General features: G+C 37.4%; 3 protein-coding genes and 1 long non-coding RNA gene across 7 annotated transcripts; 3 read left to right on the plus strand and 1 right to left on the minus strand.

Moving 5' to 3' along the window:
- The first annotated feature begins 116 nt into the window (after positions 1-116).
- Positions 117-6,865, plus strand: LOC125244185. 4 transcript variants are annotated; one of them, XR_007179243.1, is made up of 6 exons: positions 117-805; positions 1,051-1,160; positions 1,534-1,597; positions 1,667-1,809; positions 2,256-2,370; positions 6,125-6,864. It is a non-coding gene; the product is annotated as an uncharacterized LOC125244185 (long non-coding RNA). The 4 variants fall into 4 exon arrangements; XR_007179241.1 differs by having other exon boundaries at positions 1,534-1,809; positions 6,125-6,865; XR_007179244.1 differs by lacking the exon at positions 1,534-1,597.
- A 3,920-nt stretch (positions 6,866-10,785) lies between these two features.
- zmp:0000000951 lies at positions 10,786-15,070 on the plus strand. The gene is made up of 3 exons (XM_048153029.1): positions 10,786-11,575; positions 11,735-12,679; positions 14,288-15,070. The coding sequence occupies exons 2-3, from the start codon at positions 11,748-11,750 to the stop codon at positions 15,054-15,056; spliced, it is 1,701 nt and encodes a 566-aa protein (XP_048008986.1). The 5' UTR covers positions 10,786-11,575; positions 11,735-11,747; the 3' UTR covers positions 15,057-15,070.
- Positions 15,071-16,353: 1,283 nt separating this feature from the next.
- Positions 16,354-19,510, plus strand: LOC125243393 (protein FAM83A). Its single transcript, XM_048153031.1, has 4 exons — positions 16,354-16,876; positions 18,050-18,217; positions 18,411-18,535; positions 18,877-19,510. The coding sequence occupies exons 1-4, from the start codon at positions 16,367-16,369 to the stop codon at positions 19,349-19,351; spliced, it is 1,278 nt and encodes a 425-aa protein (XP_048008988.1). The 5' UTR covers positions 16,354-16,366; the 3' UTR covers positions 19,352-19,510.
- Positions 19,427-24,735, minus strand: zgc:101716 (uncharacterized protein LOC492784 homolog). Its single transcript, XM_048153032.1, has 6 exons — positions 24,249-24,735; positions 23,754-23,849; positions 22,204-22,347; positions 21,847-22,133; positions 21,633-21,765; positions 19,427-19,708 (listed from the first exon to the last, which is right to left on the minus strand). Exons 1-6 carry the CDS (start codon positions 24,489-24,491, stop codon positions 19,565-19,567), a joined length of 1,047 nt encoding a protein of 348 aa, XP_048008989.1. The 5' UTR covers positions 24,492-24,735; the 3' UTR covers positions 19,427-19,564.
- Between the last annotated feature and the right edge of the window lie 407 nt (positions 24,736-25,142).

Genomic DNA, 25,142 nt, shown 5'->3' on the forward strand with positions numbered 1-25,142 from the left:
AGATTTCACTTCCAAAATATTCATTCTGTTTAAAAATACAACCTATAAAATTCGACTAGCAATTCTCAGTCCATTTTATTTCGCTTTACAAATTCGCTTCCACAAATTCAGTGGCTCAAATTCGGCAGAAAATTCAACATTTCACATCCGGGAACTGCAGGAAGAGCAGTAGAGTGCCGATGCATCATCTCTATCTGCTGTTAGTCTTCTTCACCAGCAGGTGCCGCTAGCGGCTGTTTAGGAAGACCAAAGCAACGCTAGTAAGTCATTCATTCATTCATAAAAACCGATAAAAACGGATTTACAGAATTAGAGCAAGCGGTAAGTGAATGTGTGATGATTATCAGGGCCAGTATACATGCAGAAAAGCTGATAAAGACACAAAAGCTGCATTTATGTTTAATTCAGTGTCTTTATGCTTACTTTCCCTGTGTAGCTAAAGATTTCTCTCCAGTGAACAAGATAACGTGATTGCCCGATGCTGGTGTATAGATCAAACGTTAAATCTGAGATAGACATATATTTCTCTCTGTTGTTTAGTTTCCTTAACTTTATATCGCAGCGCTGTGTTGTAATACTACACAGTAAAAAACATTGGGTTATTTTATTAACCCAACCGTTGGGTTACACATATTGGGTCACTAGGTTGGGTTATTTACCAAAAATGTTGGGTCATTTTTAAAAACGTTGGGTTATTTTTATTAATAACCCATCTGTTGGGTTAAATGCGGATCCCGTGACGGTTCAAAATTTAACGGTCCAGGGACAGTCAACGGAAAGAAGCTGCTGCAGGTTGATTATGAAGGTAAGCCATGTCGTTTTCGTATATAAAACTTTTATAGCATTAGGTATTGTGTAGTGAAACATTAACTTACGTAACGTTATATTCTAAAACTGAATTTTATTTTTTTACTAAGGAAGAGTAGGTCTCAGCAATCACTATCCAATATTACGCATGTTTTACGGTCTTCGTGATAATCTTTCATAATATGACAACTAAATTTGAGCTTAAGACTTTAAAAAATACCTCCCTGAAATGACTTTTTGCAGGTTGGGATGTCTGGAAAGTGCCGTTTGAGACGAGCCGAGCCGCGCCGCACGGACCGTTTATCAGCTCGGCCTACGCAGCGCGAGCTCGGTCCTCGATCCTCGATCATACGGTACTACAACAGAGCTGTTTGAATTCGCTAAAATCTAAGATATTGTAGGCCTAAGATGAAAAAGCGCAATATTCCCAACAGCTTCTATGCAAAACCTGGAAAAACGTTGTGCAACCAATGAACGATTAGTTCATGAGTGGTTATCTTTAAATAACCTACTGTTTATTAGATTTACTGTAGTAACACTAACTGCAAATCTGGTATTTGCAGAAATGTGGTATATTAATAATGCATGTTCTATATAGTAATGCATGTAAATGTATTACAGGGGTATCTGAAGCATCTTTGTACTATTATTTCTTATGAAGCTAACGTTATGTTAGTTCTTGCATTTGTGTTGTAGCTACTAAATGTGTTTATACTTGTGTTTTAGACAAATGGAATAATTTGTGAAGCAAAGACTACAACAACCTGCTATTTAATGGAAACATTTGAAGGTAAGCTATTTAAATAAGTGACAACTTACTGACAATATTTCATTTTTCTGTTTCTGTTTATTGTAACAGAACAAGAAGTGGATGAAAGTTTTATGCTGCTGGATGACTGTGGTTCTCAACTGGTCCTAGATTATCCCCAACAATACACATTTTTGATGTCTTCCTTATCTGACACCCTTTTACGGCCTTGGAGTCTCTCTGCTAACAAACTGGTAAGTTAAATCAGGTTTAGAGAGACAAAATGTGCAGTGCTAGGGCTACTACAGAACCAGGTTGTTTGGGAAACACTGGGGTACAGTTTATTACTCTTGTTTTGTTTTTTTCTCAGTTGTCTTCCTTCATTTTAATACATTATGTTTTAATTTAAACAGAATCCAAGTTGTTTAATGACTGACAACGATTTTGTATCAAAAGAATGCAAGAAGTCCTCACAGCCAAGCTAATGTGTTCATTAGACGTACAAAACCTCAGCAAACTGCATGGATTTGATCCTTTGGAACAAAAACTATTGAAGAAATGGAATGCTGAGTTTAATGATGTTCAGAATAGTGAAGGGTTGTTTTATTTTGGGAAAAAATGTATTGACCATGTCATGCTTGTGAAATTTGTCAACACACATGTGGTATAAATACAAATTTTTTAAACTTGTCTTTCAAAGACGGTCATGGAGAAACTGCCTTCAAAACCCTTCCCGTTGTCCTGCCATCATCGCCATGTCTCACAGATGGGAAAATGGTGCTGAAATGAAGCACAGCTTAACTGACAATCACCCTGTAAGTAAAAGCAACACTACAAAATTAGCTTTGATAAATTACACTGCTCTGTACATATTGATTCTGCTTGTTAATGTGTTAGTTTACCCAAAAATGAAAATGCTGTCATTAAAGGGATAGTTCACCCAAAAATGAAAATTTGATGTTTATCTGCTTACCCCCAGAGCATCCAAGATGTAGGTGTCTTTGTTTCTTCACTAGAACACAAATGATGATTTTTAACTCCAACCGTTGCCGTCTGTCAGTCAAATAATGCTAGTGGATGGGAACTTCTACAATAAGAGTAAATAAAACTTGCTTAGACAAGTCCAAATTAAACCCTGCGGCTCGTGACGACACATTGATGTCCTAAGACAAGAAACGATCGGTTTGTGCGAGAAACCGAACAGTATTTATATAATTTTTTACCTCTAATACACCACTCGATTCGTTTGGTCTGATCGCGCTCTGACAACGGCAGTGATGTCTCGCTCTCATTGAAGTATATGCGCGAGACATCACTGCCGCTGTCAGAGCGCGATCAGACCAAACGAATCGAGTGATGAATGCAGTTGGACATACAGGGAGTGCAGAATTATTAGGCAAGTTGATTTTCTGATCATATTTTTTTCCCAAGCACATTTTACCAATTCCAATCCACATCAATCTTAATAACTACTATTAATATTGTTTTTAATCATTTATAAGTGATATATAATTGTTCATGAAGGCTGGAAATGAAAAATGCCTTATATTCAGGTGTGCAGAATTATTAGGCAAGTTTTCTTTTACAGGCAAAATGAGCCAAAAAAGAGATTTAACTCAGACTGAAAAGTCAAAAATTATTAAATACTCATGAGAAGGACGCAATGTTATTATGTGTGAAACCATCAGGAACCCTTTAGTCTCCAGCGCCACCATTTTCCAGAACTGCAACCTACCTGGAGTCTCCAGAAGTGCAAGGTCTCAGGATCTCAGAGACTTAGGTTAGCTAAAGAATCCTAAAAAATGACCCGCACTTGATAAGAATCACAAGCTGAAGTGTTATAAAATACATGAAGACTGGGTTTTTATAGGCCTTATAAACAGACAGCTTGAGAGTGACTCCTGAAGGACCAGCACCACATCCTCTTGTACCACTGTTTGAAGAATTTATCTTCCAGAATCTGGCAGTAAGTTTTGGAAGATCATTTTTAGTCCATCTCTGCAAGACAGACATTTCAGGATAAGAGATGGACTAAAAGTGAACTCAAACACCTTACTGCCAGATTCTGGATAAATTCTTCAAACAGTGGTACAAGAGGATGTGGTGCTGGTCCATCAGGAGTCATTCTCAAGCTGTCTGTCTATAAGCCCTATTAAAACCCAGTCTTCATGTATTTTATAACACTTCAGCTTGTGATTATTATCAAGTGCGGGTCATTTTTTAGGATTCTTTAGCTAACCTAAGTCTCTGAGATCCTAACACCTTGCACTTCTGGAGACTCCAGGTAGGTTGCAGCTCTGGAAAATGGTGGCGCTGGAGACTAAAGGGTTCCTGATGGTTTCACACTTAATTCTTCACCTTAATTCTTAATTATTTTGCAGTTAACATGTGTCTTTTCTTTTCCACCTGTTTTTGTCTGACCCCGCTGACCCAATGAGCATTTTGCTGTCCCTTGGTCATGCTTTAACTTTGCAATTTCTAGTATTGCATTAGTATTGCGTCCTTCTCATGAGTATTTAATAATTTTTGACTTTTCAGTCTGAGTTAAATCTCTTTTTTGGCTCATTTTGCCTGTAAAAGAAAACTTGCCTAATAATTCTGCACACCTGAATATAAGGCATTTTTCATTTCCAGCCTTCATGAACAATTATATATCACTTATAAATGATTAAAAACAATATTAATAGTAGTTATTAAGATTGATGTGGATTGGAATTGGTAAAATGTGCTTGGGAAAAAAATATGATCAGAAAATCAACTTGCCTAATAATTCTGCACTCCCTGTAGTGGTGTATTAGAGGTAAAAAATGATATAAATACTGTTCGGTTTCTCACACAAACCGATCGTTTCGTGTCTTAAGACATCAATGTGTCGTCACGAGCCGCAGGGTTTAATTTGGATTTGTCTGTTGTGTTTTATTTACTCTTATAGTCTAAGTTCCCGCTGACTTGCATTATACGACTGACAGATGGCAGCGGTTACAGTTAAAAATCATCATTTGTTTTCTACTGAAGAAACAAAGACACCTACATCTTGGATGCGCTGGGGGTAAGCAGATAAACATCAAATTTTAATTTTTGGGTGAACTATCCCTTTAATTTCTCACCCTCATGTTGTTCCACAACTATAAGACCTTCACTCATCTTTGGAACGCAAATCAAAATCTTTATAAAGATATTTAAAGAAATTTCTGTCCCTCCATTAAGAGTCCACGCAACTAAAATTTTTAAGGCCCAGAAGGGTTATTTGAAATTATTTAAAAAATGAAAAGACACTTTAAACCTGAAATTAAACCCGCCAGTAGGTGGCAGCAAGTCCCTTCTAAAGAGCGAGTCATTGAGATTCAACTGGATTCAACCGATTCATTCAAATGGCTGATCAATTCAGGAAGTGTTGCTCAGAGAATCAAAACAATTGTGTGGACTTTGTTTGGAACTATTTTCGTTGGCGAAATGGAGTGAAACAGGCGATTTAGTGTCTAAAATGAAAGTCCATTGATATTAAGTTATTTTTCATTAAACTGTACGCTGAATAAAATCAATATCACATTTGTAATTGTTGATATTTGGAGAAAAATGGCGCTGTGTAATATTGGTTAACTATATTAAGTGATATAAATATAAAGGATATACTGGAGCATTTTTGCCCCTTACCTTGAATTCTGGGTCATTCTAAAGGCATTTTAATAGACTAAACCACGCGCAGTGAAAGCGTACACTCTAAATATGCACGCGCACTAGTCTAACCTAACTGTTACTAGACTACGTCACATATTGCATGCGTGCGCTCAATGGGTGTGTTTTTGTTTGGTTTTGTAAATTGAGGGACATACTTGATAATTTCAGATCGTTAAATCAACAATTGCGATATCATAGACATAGATGATATATATCGCATACCCTACAACACTGGCCCGATCAGACAAGTGACCGTTCCGTCTACTGTCCCGAGCATCGTTCACACTGGCCCCCTAGTCCTTATTGTCGAGCCCTGAAACTTCATCCACTGTTCCCTTAACGCTGTGCTCTTTGGGAAGCTGAAAAAGGCAGTCTTTCCATCACAACCAAAAACACACTTCTTTGGTGACCACTGTTGAAAAATCTTTTAGCTTCCGTAACCCGAACGAAATGCGTTGATGGGCGTGCTCTTGCTTATCAGAGAGAAGTGCCCATACAAGGAATTCCGTCCTTTATTACATGATAAGGGATACGATAAAGGGCCATGCTCGAAAAAACTATCCGAAACCAGAAATAGTGAATCCGTCATACATCCAACTCGTGTTTTGAAATTTTGGGCATGTTTAGCATGAGAATACAACTCTTTAACAGTGTAAATAAGTCAGAATACATGAAATAGCATTAGACCCCCTCCCCCCTTTATGTAAAATGTAAAATTTTACATTTACATAAAGGGGGGGGGGGGGGGGGGGCTAACCCTTTAACAGCAGGTGTAATGCAGTGACTATATTTTAATTCAGTATAGCACTGCTTCAATGTAACTTTTACATAATTTTACATTGCTTATGTTGTCACAGTGCATGCCAACTAAACTTTATTTATTCTTTGAAGGTTGGCACTAATACAATGCATTACCTGAGCAGTGAGACAAGCCAGGATCCACATGACTTGATGCCTTGAGGACAAAGAGAACTCCCAAGTTTTTTATGTATATATATATTTTTTTTTGGATCCACTTCAAATGTTGACTATTAAGAGGGGTTCCTTCAACACTGCTGCCTCCTTAAGAACTTTGATCATCATCATTAGGTCCAACATATTTGTGGTTTTATTACTTAAGGTATGTTTACAACACATCAATGCATACAATGTACAGTGTTGACCCACAAAATAGAACCGGAGTCCTATTCCATTATTCCTACCTGTGGCCGACCTCACTGTGGACCTCAAGCGCCTGCTGTACGCGTGATATGTTTATTTATTGAAGGATTTAATGTTATGAATTTATGTGTACTCGTAGTTTTTCATTTAGTGTTCATTTTGTATTTGTGTGTTATGTATATGTGCATATTTCATGTATGTTTTGAGTTTACATGGTTGCAAAGGTTTTAAATATAGGTTTTAATTGTGTACTGTTTGCAAATTTATAGGTTTTGAATTTAATATTTACTGTACACTTTTGTGTATGCTTTAGTATAATTAGGCCTACTACTAAATTAGTAGTGATTACCATAAGATTAGTTAAAAAATAGTGTAATAATATTTAAATAGTGTTCATTTCGAATTTTTGTGTTTTGTATACATATTTTATTTATGTTTTAAGTTTACTCTGTACATGTTTGTGTAGGTTTTGAATTGATTTACACTTGTGTTTTGATAATATGTACACTTATATTTACATTAAATGGCTCCACAATATTTCATTTGTAATTTAAAATATATTTGTTAAAACATATTCTTTTATACAAATAAACAATCTAGAAAACAAAGTGTATTTTATATATTAAAATAATATCATGAATAAAAGTTAATAGTCATAGTTAGTAAATAACCCAACTATGGGTTAACATAGCACCTTCCCTGCCATAGGCGCCGATTTATGTTTCTGCCGGTGGGTGCCCAGTGCCCCCCCCCCCCCCCCCCCCCCCCTATTACATTCATATTATATTACATATAAATCCGCACTTACTTTTCGTGTTCCCTAATAGTGTAGTGGTAGAAATGTTAATACAATCAGAGGTCCAGTCGTGCTCTAATTATCAGTGGTTCGAATCTATCCTCATATCGTTTTTTTTTTCTCTCATAAAGTTCAAAGAAGTTAATTAATGTTTGTATATCAAGAGCAGGGACATGTCTGTGTGCATTTTGTTAATGATTTCCCTGGAAAGAAGAGTCAAGCGATAGATTGACGCGTATGTCAGAAGACTAACTTACACGAGCGAGCCACGCATGATTTCAAAAACAACACGTTTCAGCGCTAGTTCGCTTCTTATTTAACTCAAATCAACGTCAACTTGATGTTTTATTTGCATTATATCTGTGCAGCAATATGACAATTTCGACCCAAAAAGCACATTCTTTTCACGAGCGTTGTCGCGAGTCATGCTCTCGCTGATATCTGATGCAAGGAGTGTTTGAGCGCGCTCATGTATCTGATCGAGAGAAGAGCCATTTGTGCTCGCGCATCACTTGGATGCGCTCTCGACGTTTGCCATTAAAATATTCCCATATAAACGGTCTTATTAAACTATAAAAAAGGGTTTGGATAGTGTCTGAAAGCTCCAATTGATTTTCTATTGGTTAAAATCAATGGAGAATATCTCGTATATTTCCGTGGGTGCTCGACCATTTCCGTGGGTGCTCCAGCCTATGCTTCCCTCATCCGTCATAGCTGCCATCAGGACATATAAACTCTTAACACAGCTTAATGGACTCGTACAGTGATATAAAAGACCAAACTCGCACCTCATTTGTGATGTAGGTTAGACTATATAGGCTCCAAGAAAGCAGATACTGGCATTAAGTTGATTTGACGCTGAACGTTTGATTATGATATTCGCAAATTTAGGGACTGTCTCTAAAGTTACAACATTCTGTATTCACGTTTCTACCTTCAATAGCATTTAAAGAGAATGACTTAGTCACAAAACCAACTGTAAATTGTTCATCTAGGTGTCAGGTATAATGCAAACCTTTTAGATTTTTGATGTTTATTAAAATAAAAGGTAACACTTTATATTAAATAGTTGATATGAACGAACAATGAACTGCACTTCTACAGCACTTACTAATCTTTGTTAATGTTAATTCCAGCATTTACTAATACATTATTAAAATCAAGAGTTGTATTTGTCAACTTTAGTTAATGCACAGTGAAGTAACATGAACAATGAACTGCTGTATTTTTATTAACGTTAACAAAGATTAACAAATACAACAACAAATGTGTTGCTCATGGATAGTTCACATTAGTTAATACATTATGAACCTTACTGTAAAGTGTTTCCAAATAAACTGTCAAGTAATATGTAAAGATTGCTATGTATTTCACTACTGTTTTGGATCATACAAAAAAATGCCATAATTTAAAGCTCAATAGCATTTGATGAGAATGATTAACAATCACCAAAACTACCTGTGAAGTGTTCATCTATAGGTGCCAGGTCGAAGAGTGATGCACCCTTCTCTCTCTCTCTCTCTCTCTCTCTCTCTCTCTCTCTCTCACACACACACACACACACACATATTCAAACACACTCAACTCAAAGTACATGCACATATACTTTTTCTTTTTTTTACACATTCATCACACAATTAGTTCTACTTAGTTAATTTTATTTCTAAATTTTATTTAAAATTTGTATAAGCAGGATAATCTATGATCAGGTAAAATAAAAAATGAACAAAGTAAAAAAAATTGTGTGATGAACGTGTAAAAAAAAAAAAAAAGAAATAGTATATGCATGTACTTTGAGTGAGGTGTGTTTGAATATGTATATGTGCATGTGTGTCTACAAGAGTTTGGTAGAAGGTAGAAACGTGAATACAGAATGTCGTAACTTTAGAGACGGTCCCTAAATTTGCGAATATCATAATCAAACGTTTAGCGTCAAATCAACTTTATGCCAGTATCTGCTTTCTTGGAGCCTATATAGTCTAACCTACATCACAAATGAGGTGCGAGTTTGGTCTTTTATATCACTGTACGAGTCCATTAAGCTGTGTTAAGAGTTTATATGTCCTGATGGCAGCTATGACGGATGAGGGAAGCCCTAGTATTACAACACAGCGCTGCGATACAAAGTTAAGGAAACTAAACAACAGAGAGAAATATATGTCTATCTCAGATTTAACGTTTGATCTATACACCAGCATCGGGCAATAACGTTATCTTGTTCACTGTAGAGAAAGCTGTAGCTACACAGGGAAAGTAAGCGTAAAGACACTGAATTAAACATAAATGCAGCTTTTGTGTCTTTATCAGCTTTTCTGCATTTATACTGGCCCTGATAATCATCACACATTCACTTACCGCTTGCTCTAATTCTGTAAATCCGTTTTTATGAATGAATGACTTACTAGCGTTGCTTTGGTCTTCCTAAACAGCCGCTAGCGGCACCTGCTGGTGAAGAAGACTAACAGCAGATAGAGATGATGCATCGGCACTCTACTGCTCTTCCTGCAGTTCCCGGATGTGAAATGTTGAATTTTCTGCCGAATTTGAGCCACTGAATTTGTGGAAGCGAATTTGTAAAGTGAAATAAAATGGACTAAAAATTGCTAGTCGAATTTTATAGGTTGTATTTTTAAACAGAATAAATATCTTGGAAGTGAAATTTGAAATCTGAATATGAATTATTTAATTTTTAATAATGAAAATGTGTGTGAAATATTTTTAATTGAAATATTCACAGCTTAAATATACGACTGTGTTGAATTTCATCCCATAAAAATGCAAGCCTTAAAAATACAGTGCATCTAAATGCAAGTACAGCTAATGTAATGCATATTTTTTTTCAGTTAGAGCAATTCAACAAGCTTTTTATTTCAAAAACATTTGGCATTAATTTACTTCCATACTTTACTGTCACTTTTGATCGATTTAATGCATCCTTGCTGAATAAAAGTTTTAATTTCTTTTCAAAAAAATAAGAATAAAAATTCTTACTGACCCCAAACTTTTGAACGGTAGTGTATAATGCTACAGAAGCTTTGTATTTCAGATAAATGCTGTTCTTTTGAACTTTCTATTCATTAAGGAATCCTGAAAAAAAAAAAAAAAGCACACAACTGTTTTCAACATTAATAATAATCATAAATGTTTCATAATCAGCATATTAGAATGATTTCTGAAGGATCATGTGACACTGAAGACTGGAGTAATGATGCTGAAAATTCAGCTTTGCCATCACAGGAATAAATTACTTTGTAAAATATATTCAAACAGAAAGCAGTTATTTTAAATTGTAATAATATTTCACAATATTACTGTTTTTACTGTATTTTTAATTAAATAAATGCAGCCTTGGTGAGCAGATGAAAAATAAAACATTAAAAATCTTACAGTTTCCAAACTATAACTATAACTATATATATATATATATATATATATATATATATATATATATATATATATATATATATATAATACACATACACACACACACACACACACACCCCTTGGACTGCAACTGCTATTGCTGTATTGCATCTAAATTTACATTACAAGTTGCTCTTGTGCTCAGGGAGAAATGCTGACCCCTGCTGGATACTCACACCTCTCACACCATATTCATCAGCATATAATATGCATTCATACAGTAAATGACACTATTTTTCTTTTCATTAATAGTACTGAGTAAGGTAAGCATCACTGCAACTATTTCATACTTAGCTTTGAACAAACAAAAGACATCTAATGGACCAAAGCATGATTAAGACTTGATAATGGTCTCGTTTGACTTGGGCCAGTGAGCAACCATTCAGAACTTCATAACAACATACTTAAACACTTAAATCACCTACATATGGATAATAATGTGCTAACAGGTTCAAAACAATTTTTAGGAATGTGGTTAAAAATAGTTACTTTAGCATTAAAACATTAGCATTATGCATTAAAACATTAGCATTATGGTGGCAGCTTTTGCATGGATAAGCACCACTCACATTTTCCATACAAATTGTAAAAATCTAGTTAATGTTTAGCTTTAGAGGTGAAATATAATGTTTAGAGTTATAAAGACTTAATTTTGTGGTGGGGTTGGGAAATCTACCTCTCCTGAAACTTTGGTCTGTATATGCTAGGTTTCAAACAGAAAATTCAGTCAGAATTTCACAAACGTATGTGGAGAAACTGTGGGAATAAATGGGTTAATTAGAGTTAAGTATACCAAGTTGCTTTAACAAACTTAAACGCCCTGAGAACTGTTTACTATGTCGTCTTTAAACCTTGTCAAACTGTTGACTTAAGCGCAGCTGACTGTCCTGATATCACACTCATCCATGAGGACTTAAGGACTGAGGACACACTTTTGCAGCTCTTTTATTGTTCAAGATCAGGTGAGAGTTGAATGTTGTATTATGTTATGTTGACCATATTCATCTGTGAAAACTATTTGTCAAATTCATTCATTAGGCCTGTATATATCATTAGCAGTAGCAGTAGGTACAAAGTGTAGCTAAAGTAAGCTATATTATCAAATGTATTTTTTGTTTCAGGGTAAAATTGAAGATGGAAGAAAAACTTCCAAATGAAAAAGTTAAATATTTGCTTGCTCCATGGAGGTTTTCCTTCAGGGCACCTGGATTTGAAAATAGACTAGTGGCAGCTCTACAACTGTTTGAGCGTTTCCCTTTAGATATAGCTGTGACCGGAGGAACCCAGGAGGCTAACGCTCATTTGGCTTCTGCAATCTGTGGGCCGGATGAGGAAATTGAAGAGGAGGAATGGGAAACTGATGATGAAGATGATGAGGAAGGAGAAACAGATGAGGACGAAGCAGAAGACTGGGAAGAAAGTGAAAGTGTAGATGAGGAACATAGTATAAAGTCTAAGTTAAATACTAACCACCAGAGCAGCAGGAGGAAACATGTACGGATATCGGATCATACAGAATTTATAGGGAGTGGCAATCCTGATTTCGACTCTGTGATTTTACACCGTCAAATCCCAAATGTTCGTGTATGGACCGTGCAGGGCCACCCGTCTTCAAACTCCATTATTAAGCAGACCAACCAGCAGTATGACTCCACATGCTACGATGTTCTGGTGGTTCTCACTACAAAACAACACAAGGAGGACCACATGTGGCTCAAAATGGAACTGCATGACAGAGGTCAGTCTTTTTTTCTGGTTCAAGCTGAGCGGGACTGGGATGTGGTAGAGGAGAAGCCTACAGGGCCATGCATGACCTGCGCCTGGGAACGAATGAGAGCTCGCACACTGGAGTTGCAGAAGAGAAGTAAAGAAGCATTTGGAGAGATGGCTGATTCAACAGATAGTCCTTCTGACACCTCTCAAGATCCAGAGTTAGTGAAGATGAAGGATATTGCCAAGGTGCTTGCTGAAGCCCTGCCTGAGCTTCATAAGAAAGCTTTTAGTCAGTTTTTAGTGGCGATTACAAAGGAACTTCGGGTTCCTAAATTACTGACTGATGACACACAGTAAGTCAACTTTGAAATGTTTGATATTGTCATGTGACACAAATAGATTTCCATTTAAAATTCACTGATCCATTGCTGGTTACACATGTCCTGAGTTCTGGGGTCAATATGTTTTGTTGGTCCTGGAACAAAAATCCTGTCAACAAAATAAATTCTAATTCAAACCTATCCATAACCCAACCCTTAAACTAGGGGTAGAAGATAGGATAAGAATGGTGACATTAACTCTAACATTAGCCCTAAACCTAACTATAAAATCTAATTGGTTGTCTAGAATGTTATTTTAGAGACAATGATGTTTTGTTGGTCCTGGAATAACAATCCTGTCAAAACATAAATGACAGCTCCCTAAATTATAACTCCATAAAGCCCTACCAGTAATCCAAACCAAACAATCCAAACAATAACTTAATCCAGGGGTTTCCAGTTCTGCTCCTGAAAGGCAGATGTACTACCTGCTTCAGTACACCTTCCTGAAAGTTTCTAGAGGTCCTGGTGCCATTTTAAAATAATTACTATGAAACCTCAATGCATGTTCAGGTGTGTTTAGTTACTGCTGGAGCTAAACTTTGCAGGACAGTGGCGCTCCAGGAGCAGGACTGGACATTCCTCCTCATGCTTAAATTAGAAGGAAAAGATAGTGGTGTACAAGCCCCTAACCCAGGGATGGGCAAACTCGGTCCTGGAGGGCCACTGTCCTGCAGAGTTTAGCTCCAAGCCTAATCAAACACACCTGAACCAGCTAATCAATGCCTTCAGGATTACTAGAAGGCTACAGGCAGGTGAGTTTTATCAGGGTTTGAGCTAAACTCTGCAGAGCAGTGGCCATCCAGGACAAAGTTTGCCCATCCCTGCCCTAACCCTAATGTTAGCCATAAACCTAACTCTAAAATCTGATTGGTTGTTAGGAATGTTGTTCTAGGACTAACAAAGAAAAAGGTCTCCAATGCGGAACCTGATTTCACCAAGTGCAACATGTTTCATATTTGTTGATCCTGGAACAACATTCTAATCATCCAATCAGATTTGAGGGACAAGTTTACAGTTTGTCAAGTTTAGGCTTACAACCGGAGTTAGGTGCTTCTACACCAGTGTTATTCATCTATCATTTCCCTCTGATTTTAGGGATAACTTATGGGTTTTCGGACAGGACTGTTGTTCCAGGGTCAACAAAATATGTTGACCCAGGAATGCATCTAACTCTGTAAAATCAGCACATGTGTCTCCAACATGGGCTGCTGGTGTGCTTGTGTCCTTACTAGGCAGGGGTGCGTTTCCCGAAAGCATCGTTGGTGAACCGTGGTCGTAAGTCCCATTGAACTCTACTGGTAACGACCAAACTGCGACCATAGTTCGCTTCGGGAAACGCGCCCCAGATTAACTTGTTTAACTAGCTAATCACCTCACTCAACCAGCTTCATTAGGAAATCTGTTGGTCCACTAGCTTAGTTTTGTTGTAAACAAGCACTAACTGCCATAAAACAGCCTGAACTAGCACGAAAATTCATTGTTCATGAATATTTACATCTAACCAATTCTCCTTGTCTGTCTAACCAGGACAGGAGGTGTCTACATTTATCTAACAAATTCATTACATTTGTTTCTCAGGTTTGTAGTTTCTACTGCTTTGAAGTCCAGGAAGATAAACAAGGATGATCTTGACCAGATCTCCAAGCTCTCACAGCCGAGAGATCTCACGGACAATCCCTCCAAGCTTCAGGCAATCCTTGCAGCTCTCGATCACTTCCGTCTGGATATTGGTGTGCTGGGTGAGACGGGTTGTGGCAGCTCCAGCCTTGTCAATGCCCTCTTGGGCCTGAAGAATGGCGATGAACGAGCTGCCTCAACTGGTGTCATTGAAATCACCAAAGAGGCTATGGAGTATCCCTACCCTGAATCCCCCAATGTCCGTCTTTGGGACCTCCCTGGGCTTGGAAAAATAAGTAATCTTGACAGCCTTTCCTCTGCATCCAGCTCTTCTGAAGCTCAATGTGTAGCATCTGTTCTTACTTTGTGTGATGTATACATACTGGTGTCTCCTTTAAGGCTTAGATTGGGAGCCTTACAGTTGTTGCAACAGGCGTCCTCCTTGGGGAAAGAGTGTTACCTGGTGGTTTCCATGGCGGACTTGATTGACGAAAAGTCTGTCGCGGAGGTGAGGCAATGGACTGAGGGAGTCTTGGGTAAACTGGGTCTCCAGAAGAGCTTGTTTCTGGTGTCCGCTCACCATCCAGAAACCTTAGACTTACCCAAGCTAAAAGAGACCTTGAATTTAGCCTTTCCAAGTCATAAGAAAGTTGCTCTTGCCAGATATGTATCAAAGCAACTGGACGGAGATGTTTTCTGGAAAAGATCGGATTCTTGCAAATCCATGTAAATAAATAGTTCTTAAAAAAAAATAAAGATTAAAAAAGAACAATATATTCCCATGCTCAAGCATGCTTTATTAGGAGGGTTTTTCTGTTTGTTTAACTACTCGTCACTCTCCAAACATCTTTTCAACCCTATATGAGAACCACCCTATTCAGATGTAGCATATTAGAGAGCATCTAAAGTGTTTTTTGCATGTGCTGGTTATTATTATTTTCAGGCTAATCATATATCTTACTGTGTTATATATCTTAAGGCATATATTTTAAATTTATATATTTATATTTACTCTTTTAGATTCTTTTGTTTTGGATAAAATCCTGCACACAACCAGATTTGCAAAAAACATGCACTATTTAATGCAATTAGGCGAGGTTGTAAATATTGTAACTTTTTGCAAGCTATGCTATTGAATGGGATTTTTTCTTCCCTGGTTATTGAAAATCTGCAGGTTTGCAAAACTCGTAAAATGTAAAACCCATGTAAAACCTGTCTCTGGGATATTCTGGTCTGTAGATATGTCTTGGGTTTCTTTTGCCCATTTTGTATTTTAGTTTAGTTCAACGGCAAATCTGATCACAAGTAATAATGCCTTTTTATTCAATAAGCAAAACAGTTAGAGAGATCATTTATGTATGTAGCACAAAAGGTGCGGGAAAATGTATACTAAAGTTTTATACTTAGGTTGTAGGGTTTAGGATGACTTTTTAAATGACCAAATAACCAAAGTGCTCTATCTACAAAGCCATTACGCACTTACATTAAGCAAGGTGTGTCAAGAAAACAAGAACAGGTCTATAGGTTCCTCTAGTGAAGCATTGGAGAATTGAATCTGACAGCCATATCTCCATCCCTGCCACTCATGCCATTTCATTTCTGTGATGGAAAACACGGGAACTTCAGTCTCATTATTCACTCAACACCTCACCTGTTAAGCACATGACCCCACCCACTCATGCCTGTGGGTGAAGCCGTCTGTGAACGCAGCTACTTATTCCTTTTAATTTGAGGAGGAGCCACAAACTACTTACCCCAGAGCCTTAGGGCAGTACTAATGTTCACATTTAAACTCGCTGATAATGAAAACATGACAAATTGGTTCAGAAATGCTCATTGTGCCGTGAAATGCCTGATGAAAAGACGCAAGGTGCATGAATACCTAACAGAATAATTTGAGAACATTTGATGATCACCTCGAGGATCACCTGAATGGATAAACGTTTAGCTTTGTGAAGCACGAATGATGACTAAGGAGTAAAGCTGGATAAGGAAGAGTCAACCAGTCACCTGTCAGATGAGGACTCGTAAGTGATCAACATGAACCTTGAAAGTAATGGATTGTCTGTGCAGTGCTACCTGAAGCCAAAGCTGATGGGAAAAATGAGAAGAAGAGTTCAGGAGATGAGAAACCCAAACGCTCAGGGGTCTTCAGTGGATCTGAGTCACAATGAAAGCACACGACTGGCTATGGATGCTCTTCTGGACAAAGGGCTTGATGGATACCAGGAAGTGCTGATCAAAGAGAATGAAGCAAACTTTCTGTCTGCGGAGGAGAAAACATACATCTTAAACAACATTAAAAAGCCTCTCACTGACAATGAAGAGGCGGACAGGGATGAAGTGATGTTCAATTCTCCACCAGTTTCTTCTGAGACATACTTTCCTGCAGTCACAGAGAGTGAACCTCCATTTCTTGACTACGGCTGGCCGGTGGCTGACTGGAGTTACCATCTGCAAGGGATTCCTAGTGTGGAAGTGTTCTTCCAGTCAGCGAAATCCTCTTCCATGAAAGACCTGCTGCGGGAACTCATCAGGCAAGCAACTACAGTAAGAACCTGCCATTTTTGTTTCAAATATTAATTTTGTGATGCAAAAAAGATGCACACTGCAATTACAAACAGCACTTTCTATGAATACGGTATACTTTGGTGTCCCACACCTTTTTTTTATTTTTAGTGTATTTGTGGCACGAATTGCATGTTTTTTGTTTCCATGTTTGTTGTGCAACTATTCTCCATCATATTAATGTTTTTATTAATGGGTTAGTTCACACAACAATGAAAATTCTGTCATTATTTTTTCACCTTTATGTCGTTTCAAACCTGTGAGACTTTTGTTTATCTTCGGAAAACAAATGAAGATCTTTTAAATGAAATCTGAGAGCTTTCTGTCCCTCCATTTACAGCCACAATTACCACTTTCAAGCCCCAGAAAGGTAGTAAAGACATCATAAAAGTAATTCACGTGACTCCAGTGGTTTAACCTCAATTTTATGAAGCGATATGAGTACTTTGTTTGCGCAAAAAAATATAATTGACCACTTTATTTCCAAAATATTAATCCCCAACATGTGTTCACGAGAGTACGAGAAGACGTTGTTGCGTGAATCCATGTTGGAATTTAATATTATTTTGGAAATAAATAGGTAAATTTTGCGCAAAGCACTCGCTTTATACGGCGCTTCTTAAAATTGAGGTTAAACCACTGGAGTCACATGGAGTAATTTTATGATGTCTTTACTACATTTCTGGGGCTTGAAAGTGGTAGTTGTGTAGCTGTCAAAATATCTTCATTTGTGTTCCGAAGATGAACGAAAGTCTTATGGTTTTGGAGCAACATGAGGGTAAGTAATTAATGACAGAATTTTAAATATTGGGTGAACTAACCCTTTAATAAATTCATTATAAATTATTACTGTCTAATCTTGATGATTGTTTATTGGTAAAAAAAAAAAAATACAAATTGCACAGTGAACACAAATAAGACTTTTAAAATGTATTTGTTTTGATGATAAAAATTAAAAAAAAAATGAATTGTTTGAACCCTTGAAGTTCTGAATCTGATATCAAAATTTTCTTAAGTTCAAGCACCTCTTCTTAAAATAAAATAAAAAATAAATAAATCCTGTTTATGGAAAGTGCCTGGCATTTTTAATATGAAATAGTCTGAAAACACACTATTGCAATCTAATATTTGCTCCCTAAATTACACTCATCAAAGGTTTTGGCAATAGTTATGGACACATTCAGCGATGTGGAGATTTTCTGTGACATACTGGAGGCCACAAGAAAGCGCAATGTGTACGTCTATCTCCTTCTGGACCACACCAATTTACAGCTGTTTCAGGACATGTGTGAAAATGTAAAAATCAACAAGTCACACCTAACTGTAAGTTATATTCTAGTCAGAGCCTTTTACATTAAAGATATTTAGCAGCTTTTGCCTGTGGATATGCCACAAAATGTTATTATATGAAAATATATGCAACATTTTTGTCAGTTCTGTGAAAAGAAATGAAAGTGGATGAATTTATTATATTTATAGCCAGTGTGCTTATGTTTGTCTTCATCTCTTCATACAGAGAATGTCCATTCGTAGCGTTCAAGGTGAGACTTATTGTGCCAAATCGGGCAGAAAGTTCACTGGACAGATGAAAGAGAAATTCATCATTGTGGACTGCACAAAAGTGCTTGTCGGCTCGTACAGGTAGGCTACTATCTAAACATACACATATTTAGTCAGTACTGAAACTTGACATTCTTCAAGGGGGAGATGATATAATGTTTCAAGTAGTGACAGAAGTGCGACATGCTATTCTCATTTAGTTTGCAACGTTAATCTTAGTTAGAACTGCATGCTGTTTTTTTTTTATAATTGTGGTAATACATATAATACAGGAATATTTTTACTTTTTTGTACATTTGCGCTTATATTAAATTAATTTTAAGCTAAAGTTCTGATAAAATTCTCCATTTGGCACTGCTAGTGATGCAGAAACTTCACCTTTTACTAGATCTTTCACTGATGCCTCTTTAACCCTGTCACAGTCTCACCTGGCTGTCCTGGCAGGTTCACAGAAGCTTGGCTGTACTCTTCAAAGGCAGCGGGGTTAAACCTTTCGACCTGGAGTTTCGCAGACTCTACGCACTTTCTAACCCAGTGCCAGGATATACCTGGCAAACATCAAATCCTGCTGATCTCCACCTACCCTTCGAGAAACTCCAAATCCCAATATGGCCAGCAGGTATTCCCAGAAACACTGCTGACCACCAACAGAAACCTCGTAATCCAGGTAACCCAAGCTTCCTGACTCCTCCTGTCCTGGTCAGACAGACCAGCTATCCAAGTATCACCACTGGACCACAAAGATCTCAATGGCTTCCACGGAGGAACACGATCCATCATACCACTGCTTGTCAGTCCCCCCTCTTCAAAGATTATAATATGAGAAGCCAAACCTGGCGCCCAATACAGGGGAATCACATCAACAGAGGTGTTCCTGAAGCTTCCCACTGGTGCTAGAGCGGGTTATTGCAATGCTTAATTTTAGTAACAGTTCTCTTGTGTAAAATTGCATGAATTAGCAGATGTAGCAACTTTATTTATTTTAAAAAGTTCAACTTTATTCTGCTTTGTAACAGTAAAAGCATGTAACTCCAATAAAATATTCATTTATAAAAGGACAATCACAATATCCATATCATTCATATGTCTCCTTCAGCTTTTCTGTGTGGATCAAGCTGCCGTCTCTTCCTGCAGTTTAGTGTGGAGTTTGTTCCACCATCTGTCATCAAAGTCTTTAATATAAAGGCCTGATAAACTCTCTCCATCTTGGCTTTCCTCCCTCATCTTCTCCGGATTGAGGTCTTCTGCCATCACCTAGTTATTGATCAGAAAAAAATCAAATCAGTTAATCAAAATAAAGATTTTAGGGTGTTGTGTGAGAGATGTGTAACTCTGATATGTATAAATATAGAGAATAAACTGGCTTGTGTTGTATTCTATGTTGAATCGGGGGGAAAAAAAACTTTCTAAAGCTACTTTTTGTTATGTCTCTTTGATGCTTTTCTCATTTAACACAATAATGACTTTAAATTACTTTTGGGGGTAAATTTTGATGTGAGATTTGAAGTGCGATTAATATATATATATATATATATATATATATATATATATACATATACACACACACACACACACACACACACACACACAATAACCCTAACCCTGTTGAATTCCATGGTTTTCCGTATCAGGACATAATAAAAAAAATCAAATCAACTGGTCCTTGGGAGGTCTTAAAATTTGGAAAATAAAACCCCAGACAAACAACAACACATGACATATCACATCATGTCATTATTTATTTAACAAAAATAAAGCCAAGATGGAAAAGCCATGGGTGACAAACTTAGGACACCCTATGATTCAGTAGCTTGTAGATCCACTTTTAGCAGCATTAACTGTATGACTTTATCATTCTCTTACATTATTCTGGAGGAATTCTGGCCCGTTCTTCTTTACAATGTTGCTCCAGTTTATTGAGCAGGGATGCAAACAGGTAAGGGGGAACTGGATCTATGCAAATCACATAGGTGACCTATTTTGATCTCAAAAAGGTGAGTTGTCACTGAAAGGTGAGGAGTTTGCATCTATGATTGAGGTTTGTGTGCATTTGTCTATGCACAGCTCCTGCCACAGCTTTTCAGTCAGAATGATGTCTGGACTTCACTGGGCCATTGCAACACCTTGATTCTTTTCTTTTTCAGCCATTCTGTGATAGATTCTGTTGTAGTTTCAGATCACTGTCCAGTTGCATGACCCAATTTTAGCCAAGCTTTAGCTGTTGGATGGATGGCCTCATATTTGACTCTAGAATACTTTGGTATACAGAGGAGTTCATGGTCGACACAATGACTGTGAGATGCCCAGGGCCTGTGGCTACAAAACAAACCCAAAATCATCACCCCTCCACCAGCATGCTGTTTGTTCTGATATGCTGTGTTTAGTTTTCAACAAACTTGGCGCTGTGCATTACGGCTAAACATCTCCACTTTGGTCTTGTCTGGCCAAAGGACATTGTTCCAGAAGTCTTTTGGTTTGTTCAGATGCAACTATGCAAGATGTTTAAATAGAAGAGGCTTTCTCCTTGCAACCCTTCCAAACATGCCATACTTGTCTTATCTTTTTCTTATTGTACTGTCATGAACTTTATCATTTAACATGTTAACTGAGGCCTGTAGAGTCTGCAATTTTTTTGAGCACTACACAGTCTGAACTTGGGGTGAATTTGCTGGGACGTCCACTCCTGGGAAGATTGGTGTCTGTTTTGAATGTCTTCCACTTGTGAATAACATTTGCTTCTCCAAGATCATTCATTGCTGATGTCTTTACTCTTTGGCATTGTGTTAACAGACACCTGAAGGCTGCAGAACAGCAAATTGCCAGAACCTCAGCTTTTATAGCGGCGTTCACACTTGCTGATGGTTATTCAAAGGAATTTGACTAGCAGTGCATGACCGTTACTTACCATCTCAATTCCTAAGGAACAACGAGGGTGTCCTAGTTTGTCACCCATGGCGTTTCCATTTTGGCCTAGTTGTTGTTAAATTAATAATGACATGGTGTGATATGCGCTATTCTTCATCTGAGGTTTTATTTTCCAAATTTTAAGACCTGCCAAGGACCAAATGAATTTATTATGTCCTGATATGGAAAACCATGGAATTCAATAGGGTGTCCTAACTTTTTCACATGTAACTATATATTTCTCTCTCTATTAAACTGTTTATTGTTGTTTGACCTCAGAGATTGTTTGAATCATCTTTTCCGTTGGCTGAAGAGCATGTAGAGCTTCCTCAATGTCTTGTAGAGCCCTCTGACTGTTCTCCAGCACAAATGAGAACTGCTGAATCTGCAGGATTTCAATTAGCAGCCTGACGAGAATCACAAGATGAACAAACTCAGCACTAAATTAATCAAAGTCAATAAATAAAGTTCTCTTGTGGTTGACATACCTTGTTCTAATCAAGCACATGAATGTCTTTAGTGCTAAATTGTTATTTGTCCCCTGCTGCTTTTCGTGTTCTTCCTCAGTGCTGGATCTCTCGGGACAGCTCTCAGACTCCAGGAGTCTCTGGAAGCTCATGGCCAGATTCAGCCAGTGCCACGGATGATACGGATGAAGGCAGCACAGCTGCTGCAGGCTGGAGATGCTGTTTGTCAGCTCCCTGTAGTGATCATGAATACTCAGTTCCAGCTGAAGTACGCAGGTGAGGTGACAGGTGTTGGATACTTCTGTCCTCTGTAAATAAAACAGTAAATAAGCAAAAGGATAAACAAAAGAAGTGGAGTAAGTGATTTAATATATTTACCAGTTTCTCGCAGGCTTTTAGAGCCTCTTCTTTTTTCCCCAGATGACAGCAGCATCGTGCGATCCCTTCTAGCACATCTCTCTTCACTGATGTGTTTCCAGCAGGTACCAGCGAGAGGCAGTTCGCATACTCATCCAGAGCCACCTGTCATTCACACAAATGAGCTAATGAATCAAATAATAGCAGAGGTGTAAAGAGTACCTGAAAACCATACTTGAGTAAAAGTACTGATACCTTACATTGAAAATGAGTAACCAATTCCAATACGACTTGAGTAAAAGTCTTTAACAGTACTTAAGTATTTTACTCGTACTGAATGTAGGCTCAGAGATGCGCTAGTCCTGAGAGACATGCCAGTGAAAATAAAACAACTGATTTGTAAGATGAGAAATCAAGTTTATTTTCTAAAATCAAAATGAACACCTCAATGTTGCAATAAATCAAGGTCGACACAACAACCTTTTAAACATCTACAAACTCTCAAGTCTCAGTTGAGCTCAAGTGCACAGAAAGGCCATAAGTAAACCAATATCCTTCAAAAAGGTCTTGTCAATATAGCGGATAAATTAAACAATGTTAAGTAAAATTAAATAGCTGATGATCATAGCTGCAGTCATTTCCTCATCTAATGAATAAAACACCTGCAATCAGCAACTACCTGCTAATGCACTCACATTTATGTAAAGTATCCTTGTTGACAAGTTTTGGGTGAGTAAAGGCAAAATGCACAAGATATAATACCTTCAATGCACTGAGATGGTGATACCACTTATTTAAATCAGAAACAAACTGCTGCAGAAAAAGTTAGCTGCCATGAAAAATGTAATTTGTAATTGCATTACTCATCACAAATGTAGTGGAGTAGAGAGTAAAAGTTGCCAATATCTTTGATACTCAGAACAACTACAAAGTAGCCAAAAAGATACTTAAAGGTGCTACAGAGGATGTTTTCGACGACTGAGAAACCAAAGACTGTTACTGAGTTTTTGAAATAAGCACATGCTTAAGAACAACCCCCCTCCTTCACAGCTCATTTCGAGGGAACGCCTCCCAAAACTCGTGCATGAGTATTGGAACACGAATGTTTACCACCAGCATTCGCTGTGTCGTGTTAGTGGATTCATTATGTCGGACTCACCGCAGGTAACTCAATCTGCAGTTGTTACTCCTGACAAAACATTGCATGAGGCACCTGTGGAGTGTGGAAAGTTACTGGAGCGCGCAGCCGCGCACGTCTCTCACAAGGAACGTCATGGCAGTGATTGACAAGCCAGAGGGCCAATCGTTTGTGTGATGATCACACAAACAATTGGCTGATGTTTTTAAGGCCCTACCTCATGCACAGATGATGTATATTAATATTCCTTTCAGTGCACCTAATAAATAGTCTTTTATCAGTTAGTAAAGACAGTTTCAAGTAATATTGCAAAAATGTATAAAACAAAACATACTCTATAGCACCTTTAAGTATAGTAACTAATGACATTTACTCAAGTATGTCACACATCTGAATAATAGAGAGAGTAAATGTTGAATTCAGCTCTTTATACCTGATACTGTTTCCTCCTGTAGGCCAGATCACCTCGAAACTTGAGCGTTTTTTGTTCTTCTAATGCATCCTCGACATTTACATCTGCACAAAACCACTAGATACAATAAAACAAAGAAAAATGTGATTTAATTTCTGAAATATATATTCTCTAGAAATTTTCTGGCATTCCCACCCAGATATTCCATGACCGTGTGAAACCCGCAGAAATACCTACACAATTATACGTTATATGATAATTATCATCATAAATCATATATAATTATAACCAATGTTATATAGTACGTTGAAATAACATCATCACATCTTTAATTTATGATTGTAATGTGGTGAACTATTACAGACCAAAATTCTCAAGAAAATACCATAGTAATTTCGATGTATAGTAAGAGTAATGCCTTGCAGTGGAAGTAGCATACATAAACAGCGAGGGCCATTTCATGTAACGTTACCATGGTATCAATAGTTTCTTGTAAGTGTTCAGAGTGATACCCACCAGAGGTTCGCAGAGTTTGGGCTCGTATGTGGGCAGAGCAGCTGAGACTCTGCTCCGTGACTCCTCAAACACAGAATCATCAAAAGTGCTGCCCAGAATCTCCATGATAAAAACACGTGTCAGCCTCACGAAACACGTGATCGACACAGCAACCGCGTAAACATTACAGAAATGAGTAGGAATGAACGAAAAGGAAATAACTTCGTTTATTTGTTCGTATATCAAAAAGTAATATCCTTTCATGAGAAGTAAGCTCTATTGAATCCAATGAGACTTGACTTTCTGCCTCTAGTGGGCGCATGGTGGCTCAAAAAGCCCAATCCTCCTTTGAGCCGCATTGAAGTCTCAGCACGATTTCTGCTTGCTAAGAAGCATAATCATTCAGCTTTTAATTTTAAATTAATTTATTTCTGATACAAAAAAAAAAAAAGTTAAACTGACTTTAAAAACGCATTTTAAGATAACGTCTGTCTTCAACAAACGACTTTGTTTGGTCAATCATGTAACAACGGTTAGAAAAGCAACGTGTACCACGTGACGACGCCGTTTCCGTGAACGATATTTTTACAAGATGAAATTTGAAAAATTACATTGAGGAAAATTTAGTCTTTTTATTTCAATAATACTTCTGTTAAATATTTAAATATGCTGTATAAATATATTTTATATAATATAAATAAATTTGCTTATGTGAAAATTAGCAAGTAACAGAAACGATTAATAACCACTTAGTCACTCTTTTTTAATTTACTAAAGTACATCATTAAACAATAATATAAATAAAATGTTTATTTAAAAACATTAAAAAAACATTTCTATCTTCGACGACTTCGTTTGGTCAATCGTGTAACTAAAGCAACATGTACCACGTGACGACGCCGTTTCCGTGAACGA

The sequence above is a fragment of the Megalobrama amblycephala genome, linkage group LG13, assembly GCF_018812025.1.
Source record: "Megalobrama amblycephala isolate DHTTF-2021 linkage group LG13, ASM1881202v1, whole genome shotgun sequence".
Classification (NCBI taxonomy): domain Eukaryota; kingdom Metazoa; phylum Chordata; class Actinopteri; order Cypriniformes; family Xenocyprididae; genus Megalobrama; species Megalobrama amblycephala.